General features: G+C 40.8%; 1 protein-coding gene across 1 annotated transcript in view; it reads right to left on the reverse strand.

The window, feature by feature from the left end:
- Positions 1–13,081, reverse strand: part of FREM1 (FRAS1 related extracellular matrix 1) — a 267,168-nt gene that overhangs the window by 87,484 nt on the left and 166,603 nt on the right. The window contains exons 26-27 of the mRNA XM_073635658.1: positions 11,067–11,268; positions 5,431–5,575 (exon numbers count right to left, since the gene is read on the reverse strand). Coding sequence (XP_073491759.1) covers positions 5,431–5,575; positions 11,067–11,268 — 347 coding nt within the window. The remainder of the gene's footprint in view (positions 1–5,430; positions 5,576–11,066; positions 11,269–13,081) is intronic.

Below are 13,081 nucleotides of genomic sequence, written 5' to 3' on the forward strand. Positions count from 1 at the left end.
CCACAACATGTTTCCACAACATAATATTTGATTTCAAATACATATTTGTATACCAATTTAAAACAGTTTATTGATATTATTTATTTATTTATTTTTACTCTGTATTCCAAAGGCTGTTTTTTTATTTTGAACATGTGACCAGCTGCAGAGAACTAAAAGCTCCTCCTGCTTAGTTTTCCCTGCAGACAGGCTGGGTCATGTGACAGATGTAAATCAATTAGGAAAATGTACATAGATTTTTTTAAATTAAAATAATTACAGTGCCATCATCCACATACGGAAATAGAAAGGATAATGTAAATGAAACAGTGTGTGTTTAGTATCACTTTAACTTATTTGGCAACTAATCAGATTTTTACCAGGAGTCTTTCCAATGCCTTCCTTCTCATTCAAGGCAGCACCTCTGATAGACACTCTCTATCTTGCTTGTTCTGCCAAACGTGTACCACTAAGGTCACAATCCCCCCACTAACCCCAACACACAAAGACATGAATCTCTACCTGGAGGTTTTCCAGTGATGAGTGAACCAGAAAGATCATTGCCCTGATATCTATTTCACATTATTGCTGGTCTGCTAACATAAAAAATAACTGGCAAAGGGGTCCCTTCCACTTCTAACCAATTCATTTTCACATCTAAAATCTCATGCTTAATTTTGAAATTGACCTTAACATTTGAAGAAGGCAAGATCTTACGGATACCTACATATGCCTTATTTATTCAAATGACTCATTTATTTCTATTCTTAAAAACTAACATACCTCTGCCCAGAAAGAAATCATCTCTTTCATCTACACTGTGGGACAAACACTGTATGCTCTTTTCTGGAAATACATGCCTGGCTCTGAAAGATATGTTAAGAGTATTGAAAAATCTCCCTGACCAGGTCAGGGACCACTACTTAGAAGCAGCGGGGGAAAACCTGCACAAAAAGTTGAGTGTTCAGAACTGTATCATTTCATGGCAAAAATAGACAGGGATTCCCCTGTTATATGTGCATGTAGGTTGAGGTAACCAATCTCAAAAAAGTTGCATACACTGCTTAGGATGTATATTTATTTCATCCACTTTTTTCCCTTGACTGGCAGCATGAAAATTTGGCATTTCTCAGAACAACTGGAGTGTCTTTGAGTATTGTGGACTAATGGGACTGGTGTGGTTTGCTCTACTTCAGTAAGTTTTGCATTGGAAAAAATAGCAAAAATAACTGCAACCAAAACACGTTACAGGTATAAATATAATAGCAAGACCCCCTTCTACAAAACTACTGGTCTCAAGTCCATAAACTAACTACGCAAATCTTCTCATATGCTCTGGAGCAGACCCCGGCTCAATTCCTCCTCCATCATTCCACTATATCGGCTCACACTTACCGCAAATCCCTCGTAATACATTTCATTAACGCTGCCAAAATGTGCATTCCAATACACTGGGGTTCATCTCATATCCCGACCATCTCAGAATGGTTCAATCGCATCAATGGATTTGCAGAAATGGAAGAATTAATCCATATAGCTAGAGACACCCCATCAAAATTCGCACACACCTGGGCATGCTGGACACACTTCCGAACCACCGATAACTACAAAACAATGATGGGTCAAACACACAATGATGTCATGAACTAACGGGATACAATGAACGGAATTACGGAGCGCCCAAGCTATACCTCTTAAACAGACACTGAGCCCCCCGCCCCTACACAAGGGAGCAGCACGGGGGGAAATAAGTTGAGGACCCAAACCACTAGCATACCAACAACATGAGCACCTCATTCACCCCTCCACATAAAACATTAGGTTGTCATATGGATAAAATATGGCTTCTGGTGGAGATCTCTCGAAGAGGCCCCTGCCTGTCCTTACCCCTTCCCTATCCTCCCCCCTTCCCCCCTTCTCCCCCTTCCCTGACCCTTACATTCATACAAAACCTTAGCTTCACTCTCCAAAGTAATTCCTAATATATAACACCACCAAGCTGCTTCTCATGAAACAATTCCTCAATGCAAGAGAGCCGCACTTAAATCTATACCTCACACAACCACATAATGAATTAACCAGACACAAGAACCCTTCTCCATTCCTATCGACACCATAAGTGGAAAGGGGTTCCTAAATACACAACGCATCACCCATTAGGAACCCAACAGTATAGGAGCCCTTCCTTTCTTCCCTTTATGTTTTTTGCTTCTTGCATGTATAATTTAAACTTAATAGTGAGAAGTGGTTATTAGATATTAAGACGGAGAATAATTTATGTTGAGCTCGTTATATATGCATAAGCTTCATATCACAGATCTAATCCTACCCTGTTTCCCCGAAAATAAGACCTAGCGTGATTGTCGGTGATGGCTGCAATATAAGCCCTACCCCCCAAATAAGCCCTAGTTAAAGTCCTTGTAGGTCTTATTTTCAGGGTAGGGCTTATTTTTGGGGAAATAGGGTAATGCTTATTTGGGGGGTAGGGCTTATATTTCAGCCATCACCGACAATCACGCTAGGTCTTATTTTCGGGGAAACAGGGTAATACCGTTTTGTACACATGTTTTGCTTACATGATGACAATGGCTGGCTTGTTATTTATAACTAAAGCTGGAAATGGTGTAAGACCTAAGCAACTACAATTAGGCCCAATGTGGGTGAAAAATGTTAGAGGGGTTTGACCAATGGTTTGGGCTCTGAGCTGAAGCCTGTCTTTCATTTACCTTACATTGGAGTTGAATACAGTGTGCCGTGGTATCTGCAAGCTATACTAAGCATTACAGTGTTATTGAACTAGTATAAACACTTATTCTATACTGTAGACCACTGTAGTCCTGTATACAGGTGCATCTCAAAAAAATAGAATATCATGAAAAAGTTAATTTATTTCAGTAATTCAATTCAAAAAGTGAAAGTCATGTGTTATATAGATTCATTGCACACAAGAGTGATATATTTCAAGCATTTCTTTCTTTTAATGTTGATGATTATGGCTTACAGCTAGTGAAAACCCAAGATTCAGTATCTCAGAAAATTAGAATATTGTGAAAAAGTTCAATATTGTAGGCTCATGGTGTCACACTCTAATCAGCCAGTTAACTCAAAACACCTGAAAGGGTTTCCTGAGCCTTTAAATGGTCTTTCTGCCTGGTTCAGTAGGTTACACAATCATGGGGAAAACTGCTGACTTGACAGTTGTCTAGAAGACAGTCATTTGATACCTTTCACAAGGAGGGTAAGTCACAAAAGGTCATTGCTAAAGAAGCTGGCTCCTTTACCGAGTGCTCCAATATCCAAGTATATTAATGGAAAGTTGAGTGGAAGGAAAAAGTGTGATAGAAAAAAAGTGCACAAGCAACAAGGATAACTGTAGCCTTGAAAGGATTCCAGGATATGGGCTACAACTGTCACATTCCTTGTGTCAAGCCACTCCTGAACCAGGGACAACGTCATAAGCGTTTTACCTGGGCTAAGTTGAAAAAAGGAATGGACTGTTGCTCAGTGGTCCAAAGTAAATTTTGCATTTCATTTGGAAATCAAGGTCCCAGAGATGGAGGAAGAGTGGAGAGGCACAGAATCCAAGTTGCATGAGGTCCAGTGTGAAGTTTCCACAGTCGGTGATGATTTGGGGAGCCATGTCATTTGCTGGTGTTGGTCCACTGCGTTTTATCAATTCCAAAGTCAGCACAGCCCTCTACCAGGAAATTCTAGAGCACTTCATGCTTCCCTCTTCTGACCAGCTTTATGGAGATGCTGATTTTGATTTCCAACAGGACTTGGCACCTGCCCACACTGCCAAAAGTACCAGTATCTGGTTTAATGATCATGGTATCACTGTGCTTTATTGGCCAGCAAACTCACCTGACCTAAACCCCATAGAGAATATGTGAGGTATTGTCAAGAGGAAGATGAGAGACACCAAACCCAACAATGCAGAGGAGCTGAAGGCCGCTATCAAAGCAACCTGGGCTTCCATAATACCTCAGCAGTGCCATAGGCTGATCACCACCATGCCGCATTGATGCAGTAATTCATGCAAAAGGAGCCCCGAGTATTGAGTGCATACTATACTGTACGTGGATATACTTTTCTGTAAGACAACTTTTCTGTATTTAAAATACTCTTTTCTTTTATTGGTCTTATCTAATATTCTATTTTTCTGAAATACTGAATTTTGGGTTTTCACTAGCAGTAAGCTATAATCATCAAATTTAAAAGAAGGAAATGCTTAAAATATAGCACTCTATGTGTAATGAATCTATATAATATATGAGTTTCACTTTTTGAATTGAATTACTGAAATAAATAAACTTTTGATGATATTCTAATTTTTTGAGATGCACCTGTAAATGTCAAGAGTGTTTCCTAGGCTCATTTCTATTTTTTTCATGCTCAAAAGAGCAATTCTAATATATAGCCATACTGAGGCTACATTTGTTTTTTTCTGAACTACCTAAATTTTAAATATCTATGTAAATAATCTAATAGTTAATTGCCAGCTTCCCTTTCCACACTAGCAAACACCAGACCATAAGACAAGAAGGACATCTAGTGGTGAAAATTTGGACTGTACGCTAACGTACAAAGGGAAAATATAAGATATTGTCCCCATGTGTTACAATATTCCCCGGGTACCACTTATGCTGGATGTATTATGTGCTCACCAAAACACACATTGATGCAGTAAAATGTTTGCAAGTTGCGTGTCAAAGCTTTTAACATTACGATTGTTCCAAAAATTCATATAAATCAAAGCATTTTTGTATGCGTTTTACAGCGTTCCAGTACAGTCCAGTGCAGGAAAAATGCACCATGTTCTACTTTTTTTTTCTGGAACTGCAAGCACTGCTTTGAACTATGCCATTGAAAACCATATAACCTACTTTCTATGCATTTTTTATGCGGAAAAAAAATGCACTGGACTGCATGTGGTGTGAACTGGCCCTCAAAAGGTAGAGCATGCTATAAAATTCCAAAATATGAAGATGCTTTCCAAGATAGACTATTTCCTCCTGTGGTAGGAAGTCATTGGATTTGTAGCCTTTAGGATCATTAACTTATATAGAGAATCTGTGCCAACTGGATCAGGCAAATGGACTCTGACATGGACATGCAGTTAGAGAAGGTTGTGGACCATAGATACTCATATGGGTATATAAAAGTCTACTAACTACTCCAACTCGCAGCAGCTGATACAAGACCCAGCATTTAACCTTTAAAATAATGCATTGTAAACCTATATAAGGTTTAAGTTCAAAGTAGCATATTTTATATAAGACAAGATACATCTCTAAATGGAAACAATTTATAAGGAGAGGCTGAGGCATTTTCTCATGACACTGTCAAGCAATATGATTTCCTTATTAGATAAGAATATGTACAATATCAAAGACTGTTCAATGAAACTTACCAACTGTACAAAAGAAATGACCATGTGTCATGACTTACATTTTTGGTAACACTCTGTTTCCTGCTGGATCTGAAACTTCAAACTCAATAGTATCCTCATACACATCAAGTGAGGGATTTATGATGTATAATATGGATTTGTTGTTTAAATCCTTTTGAGTGAATTGCTCTTTAATAATTCTGCCTATTAATACAAATGTTAAAAAAAAGAGAGAAATAAAAATAAGGAAATGGGACTACACAAATGTACAGCAGAGTTTCTGGGGGCCCCAATCCTGTGGTTTCAGGTCAGATCTGTCAGGTTGTGACATTAACTCGGCCCAAACACAATGAGGATATGGGTTTTCCTGGTGCATGCTCTCAACAGTCGACCTCTCACCATCACTGGGTGGGCCAATTCTCCCTCTTCCAGCCACCATTAGTCCCATGCCCTGGCCAGTATCCACACTTATCTCTTGCTCCCCAGGTATAGGTCACAATGCACACCACCAGAATGACAAGGCTGTCTTTTTTTGTGCTGAAATTTTTCTTTACTTGTTTTCTTTACTTTACATCTTAACAGACTATACAACCTGGTAGTCCAAGGCAACATACAGTGCCTTGAAAGAGTTTTCATACCCCTTGAAATTTTCCACATTTTGTCATGTTACAACCAAAAACACAAATGTATTTTATTGGGATTTTATGTGATAGACCAACACAAAGTGGCACACAATTGTGAAGTGGAAGGAAAAGGATAAATGGTTTTCAATTTTTTTTTACAAGTAAATATGTGAAACCTGTGGCGTCCATTTGTGTTCAGCCCCCCTAAGTCAATACTTTGTAGAACCACCTTTTCTTTTTAGGTATGTCTCTACCAGCTTTGCACGTAGAGAGAGTGAAATATTTGCCTATTCTTCTTTGCAAAATGGCTCAAACCCTGTCAGATTGGATGGAGCGTCAGTGAACAGCAATTTTTAAGTCTTTCCACAGATTCTCAATTGCATTTAGGTCTGGACTTTGACTGGGCCATTTTAACACATGAATATGCTTTGATCTAAACCATTCCATTGTAGCTCTGGCTGTATGTTTAGGGTTGTTGCCCTGATAGACAACATGATGCTGCCACCACCATGTTTCATGGTGGGGATGGTGTGTTCAGGGTGAAATGCAGTGTTAGTTTTCCGCCACACATAGTGTTTTGCTTTTAGGCCAAAAAGTTAAATTTTAGTCTTATCTGACCAGATTACCTTCCTTCACATATTTACTGTGTCCCCCACATGGCTTCAAATTTGATTTCTTATGGCTTTCTTTCAACAATGGCTTTCTTCTTGCCACTCTTCCATAAAGGCCAGATATGTGGAGTACATGACTAATAGTTGTCCTGTCCTGATTCCCTCACCTGAGCTGTGGATCTCTGCAGCTCCTCCAGAGTTACCATGAGCCTCTTGGCTGATTCTCTGAATAATGCTCTCCTTGTCTGGTCTGTCAGTTTAGGTGGACGGCCATGTCTTGGTAGGTTTGCAGTTTCGCCATACTCTTTCCATTTTCAGATGATGGATTGAACAGTGCTCCGTAAGATGTTCAAAGCTTGAGATATTCTTTTATAACCTAGCCCTGCTTTAACCACTTTAGCCCCAGAAGGTTTTATCCCCTTAATGACCAGAGCAGTTTTTGCGATTCGGCACTGCGTCGCTTTAACTGACAATTGCGCGGTCGTGCAACATTGTACCCAAACAAAATTGACCTCCTTTTTTTCCCACAAATAGCTTTCGTTTGGTGGTATTTGATCACCTCTGCGTTTTTTTTTTTTTGCGCTATAAACAAAAAAAGAGCGAACATTTTGAAAAAAAAACAATATTTTTTTTTGCTATAGTAAATATCCCACATTTATTTTTTAAAAAAAACTAATTTCTTCATCAGTTTGGGTCAATATGTATTCTTCTACATACGTTTGGTAAAAAAAAAAATCGCAATAAGAGTATATTGATTGGTTTGCGTAAAAATTATAGCGTCTACAAAATAGGGAATAGATTTATGCCATTTTTATTATTATTTTTTTTTTTTTACTAGTAATGGCGGTGATCAGCGATTTTTAGCGGGACTATGACATTTTGGCGGACAGATCAGACACTTTTGACACTTTTTTGGGACCATTGACATTTATATAGCGATCAGAGCTAAAAATAGCCACTGATTACTGTATAAATGTCACTGGCAGGGAAGGGGTTAACACTAGGGGGCGATCAAGGGGTTAACTGTGTTCCCTATGAGTGTTTCTAACTGTGGGGGGGGGTTACTGGGACATGACAGAGGTCACTGTTCCCGACTACTGGGTTCTCCCTGTTCTGACTGTGTACAAGGCAATTTGCGGGCCGCCGAAGGGCATTGAGTCTTCTCGACCTGCGGGCACACTCCCGCAGGGTGCAGCAGGAACGAGCGCCCGCCCACAACTGAGCCTGCGCAAGCCGCCGTACACCTACGGTGATTCGCGCAGGAGAGCCATTGTGCTGCTGTCAAATGACGGCGGCCGGTCCTAAAGCAGTTAAACTTCTCCACAACTTTATCCCTAACCGGTCTGGTGTGTTCCTTGTTCTTCATGATGCTGTTTGCTCACTAAGGTTCTCTAACAAACCTCTGAGGGCTTCACAGAACAGCTGTATTTATATTGAGATTAAATTACACACAGGCGGACTCTATTTACTAATTAGGTGACTTCTGAAGGCAATTGGTTTTACTAGATTTTAGTTAAGGGTATCAGAGTAAAGGGGGCTGAATACAAATGCACCCCACACTTTTCAGATATTTGTAAAAAAATTGGAAAATCATTTATAATTTTCCTTCCACTTCACAACTACAGTGGGGCAAAAAAGTACCGTATTTATCGGTGTATTACACGCGCTGACGTATAACATGCATCCATGTTTAGGAGGGAATTTTAAGGAAAAAACTTTTAGAAGGGAAGTTTAAGGAAAAAACTTACATTTAAATACCCATCAATGCAGCCTTATTAGTGTTCATCTGCAGCCTTCCCCAGTGTCTTTGCAGCCCTGTGTCATTATTGCAGCCTTCCCTGTCTCATTGCAGCCTGTGTCATTATTACAGCCATCCCTGTGTCATTGCAGCCTGTGTCATTGCAGCCTTCCCAGTGTCTTTGCAGCCTTGTGTCTTTTAAAATTGGTGCCGATCGAGATACACAAAGCCGAGTGTACTTCGGCTAGACTCGGCTCTGCTCACAGTCAGGGGCAGGACTGCGAGAGGAGAGAAGCGAGCGCCGCCGACATACACAAAGCCGAGTGTACTTCGGCTAGACTTGGCTCTGCTCACAGTCAGGGGTGGGACTGCGAGAGGAGCCGAGTCCAGCCGAAGTACACTCGGCTTTGTGTATGTCGGCGATACTCACTTCTCTCCTCTCGCAATCAGTGGAGATGGGCGGGACTGCGAGAGGAGCCGAGTCCAGCCGAAGTACACTCGGCTTTGTGTATGTCGGCTCCGCTCGCTCCTCTCCTCACAATCAGCGGAGATCGGCGGGGATCAGCATATAACACACACCCATGATTTTCCCATGATTTTAAGGGGAAAAAAGTGCATGTTATACACCGATAAATACGGTATTTAGTCAGCTACCAACTGTGCAAGTTCTCCCACTAAAAAAGATGAGAGAGGCCTGTAATTGTCATCATAGGTATACCTCAACTATGAGAGACAAAATGTGAAAACAAATCCAGACAATCACATTGTCTGATTTTTTGAAAGAATTTATTTGCAAATTATGGTGGAAAATAAGTATTTTGTCAATATCAGAAGTTCATCTCAATACTTTGTTATATATCCTTTGTTGGCAATGACAGAGGTCACACGTTTTCTGTAAGTCCTCACAAGGTTGTCACACACTGTTGCTGGTATGTTGGCCCATTCCTCCATGCAGATCTCCTCTAGAGCAGTGATGTTTTGGGGCTGTCACTGGGCAACACAGACTTTCAACTCCCTCCAAAGGTTTTCTATGGGGTTGAGATCTGGAGACTGGCTAGGCCACTCCAGGACCTTGAAATGCTTCTTACAAAGCCACTTCTTCATTGCCCGGGCAGTGTGTTTGGGATCATTGTCATGCTGAAAGACCCAGCCACGTTTCATCTTCAATGTCCTTGCTGATGGGAGGAGGTTTGCACTCAAAATCTCACGATACATGGCCCCATTCATTCTTTCATGTACACGGATCAGTCGTCCTGTTCCCTTTGCAGAGAAACAGCCCCAAAGCATAATGTTGCCACCCCCATGCTTCACAGTAGGTATGGTGTTCTTTGGTTGCAACTCAGCATTCTCTCTTCTCCAAACAGGAGGAGTTGTGTTTCTACCAAACAGTTCTACTTTGGTTTCATCTGACCATATGACATTCTCCCAATCCTCTTCTGGATCATCCAAATGCTCTCTAGCAAACCTCAGATGGGACCGGACATGTACTGGCTTAAGCAGGGGGACACGTCTGGCACTGCAGGATCTGAGTCCCTGGCGGTGTAGTGTGTTACTGATGGTAGCCTTTGTTACGTTGGTCCCAGCTCTCTGCAGGTCATTCACTAGGTTCCCCCGTGTGGTTCTGGGATTTTTGCTCACCGTTCTTGTGATCATTTTGACCCCACGGGGTGAGATGTTGCGTGGAGCCCCAGATCGAGGGAGATTATCAGTGGTCTTGTATGTCTTCAATTTTCTAATTATTGCTCCCACAGTTGATTTCTTCACACCAAGCTGCTTGCCTACTACAGATTCAGTCTTCCCAGCCTGGTCTTCACCATAGTGGAGTTTGGAGTGTGTCTCTTTTAGGTTGTGGACAGGTGTCTTTTATACTGATAACAAGTTCAAACAGGTGCCATTAATACAGGTAATAAGTGGAGGATAGAGGAGCCTCTTGAAGAAGAAGATACAGGTCTGTGAGAGACAGAAATCTTGCTTGTTTGTAGGTGACCAAATACTTATTTTCCACCATGATTTGCAAATATTTTTTTTCAAAAATCAGACAATGTGATTGTCTGGATTTGTTTCCACATTTTGTCTCTCATAGTTGAGGTATACCTATGATGACAATTACAGGCCTCTCTCATCTTTTTAAGTGGGAGAACTTGCACAATTGGTGGCTGACTAAATACTTATTTGCCTCACTGTATGTGCCACTTTATGTTGGTCTATCACATAAAATCCCAATAAAATACATTTACGTTTTTGGTTGTAACATGACAAAATGTGGAAAAGTTCAAGGGGTACGAATACTTTTTCAAGTCACTGTAGCTTGCAAAAGTATATTACTTAATGGTTCTGTCAAACAATGCTGGTTCTGTACAGCACTTTCAGGGTTTTCTTTGATAGTATCCTCCAGCTATATGGTCACACACTAAGGAGAACATATGTGGCATTCTTTTACGAAGGGGAGGCCCACAACAGGTGCTCTACATTTCTAGCAGAACAGGCCTCAAGGATCCCACAGGGGCTAAGGTCCAGCAATTTGGACTGACTACTGTGTTCTTCCCTGGTCCACACACTACTCCCTATCTGCACTCTTTCCTACTACTTATCTCCCAGCTGGACAGTAAATAGGGACCTCTAGTGGGAAACAAGGTATAGGCTAACTCTGACCCCAGAATGAGTGACACAAGAGTCCTATAGGCTCACAATAGCCCACAAAAGCTATGTTGTGTAGCACTTACCTGAAGTTACATTTTCCAGGTGACTTTTCTGAGGTGCACTTAATATTTTGAATGTGATGTTTTCATCCTCCGTCCCAGGATCTGTAACCTTTAATTCTCTAGATGTAATGTAGATTCCATATTGGCCATCTCTAATGAGCTGAACTTTAGTAGCACACTGAAGAATAACTATTTTGGGACTGGTATCATCTGGAAAGTCCACCTATGTAAACAAAAAGTAATTTTTGCACAAAAGTAATTTTAGATTGTCAATGCATGAACCCTAAACTTAAAGAGTCGTGTAGCAATAAAGCAGAAAGTATATATATGACAGGCCTGGACTTCTCAAGTGTCCCTGTGGGTGTTTGTAGGATGGTATAAAGCAGGCTATACTGTCTAGTCTTAAAGAGCCTGAATTTAATAAAATGGTAATCTATCATGCTAGTTTTTACACTTTGGATAGGACATTGGCCTTGGTACAGTGCAAGCACGATTTCTTCAATAGACTTAACAAATCATTGTATTGTTATTACTAGTGTTTCCTTGGACATTGGGGCTTTGTGAGTGCTATAGTAAAATTCTAAATTTAGATGCAATCAGCATACAGTAGAATCATGCAGCTTGTGCATTATGACTACAATAAACTTCCACATATAATGCAGGCAAAAAAATTATCACATCACATGAAAATTATTCACATAGACATTTGGTAAGTATTTGTTTTGAAATTTCAAAATTACCGTGTTATTAAACCCTAAAAGTAAAAATGCCCTTTACATTAAGGTACACCGAAATAGTGTAAAATATAGATTTTTTTGGTGCCCCCAATCATTTTGTTCTTTTTTTACCAGCCTATGAAACCTTGCTCTGTTGAGTTATTGCCGATAGGGTGTCTCCTTTGTCTCCAGTGCCTTCCTGGTGACACCCAGACATGCGCACTCCTGCTGCCTGGTGCCTTGCATGTGAGATGCAGCACAGTAGGGGCCACTGCCTTTCAGTGCTCTGGTGCTGTGCTCAGTCGGTGTGTGCATGGTCAAGCCATTGACACCATGCCCAGACAGAGCATGCACAGTACTATGCTTTGAAATCTGAGCATAGTACTGCACATGTGCTGGCCAGGCAAGGCATTAACGTGGATGTAAACCCTCACATATACCCAGTGAAATGAACAGCCTGAGATGATACACAGAGATGAAACAAATCTCTGTTTTAAAATCAGTTTTACATGTATATCTGCTGTCTTAAGCTTTCTATATTCTTTAAAAAGTGAGGATCATGTTATAGATTTTTTCTTCCTGTTCAGCACTAGGTGTGGACTTTTGGCATACACTGTGTGACAGCTGATTGGAGGAAAGGCATACAACCCCACTCCACATAGGCAAAGGAAGGAAGGAATATGCAAATCTGTGCTGTGAATAGACAAGCACTCTGCTAATATATTTATAACACCCACCCCGACACAAATTTCAGGCTGGTTTTAGCTCAGTTGTCAGAGAACTTGTTAGAAGTTATCATGCTGATAACAGAAGAACGGAGCAGCAGAAAGACACGGTAGTTAGGGCTTTGGAGAGAGATAAGAAAACACTACAGATATACAGTTTGTGCTTAGGTCAAATTTCATGAATCAGGTTTACATCCACTTTAACCGCCCTCTACTCGGCATGTGCTGCTCAAGCACAGTGCCAAATCTCAGAAAGAGTGGAGCCCATAATGCACATCAGCTTCCCATGACTGCACACGTTAGTCAGACACAGTGCCAAAGCACTGAAAGGCAGTGGCTCTACTGTGCTTGCATCTCACATGCAAGGCACCAGGCAGCGGTTACAAGCATGTTGAGATGTCCCAAGGGAAGCACTGAAGATAAAGGTGACATCTTATAGGCAGTAAGTCAACAGAGGAAAGTTTCATAGGCTGTTAATGCTGTAAAGATTGTGCAAAAGTGAGAACAGGAAGCATTGGAGACAAAAGGTTACACACTAAAGAGAACAATTACTACATTTACTTATTTACTTTTTCTAGAAGGGTTTAATATCAGC

The sequence above is a fragment of the Aquarana catesbeiana genome, linkage group LG01, assembly GCF_042186555.1.
Source record: "Aquarana catesbeiana isolate 2022-GZ linkage group LG01, ASM4218655v1, whole genome shotgun sequence".
Taxonomy (NCBI): Eukaryota; Metazoa; Chordata; class Amphibia; order Anura; family Ranidae; genus Aquarana; species Aquarana catesbeiana.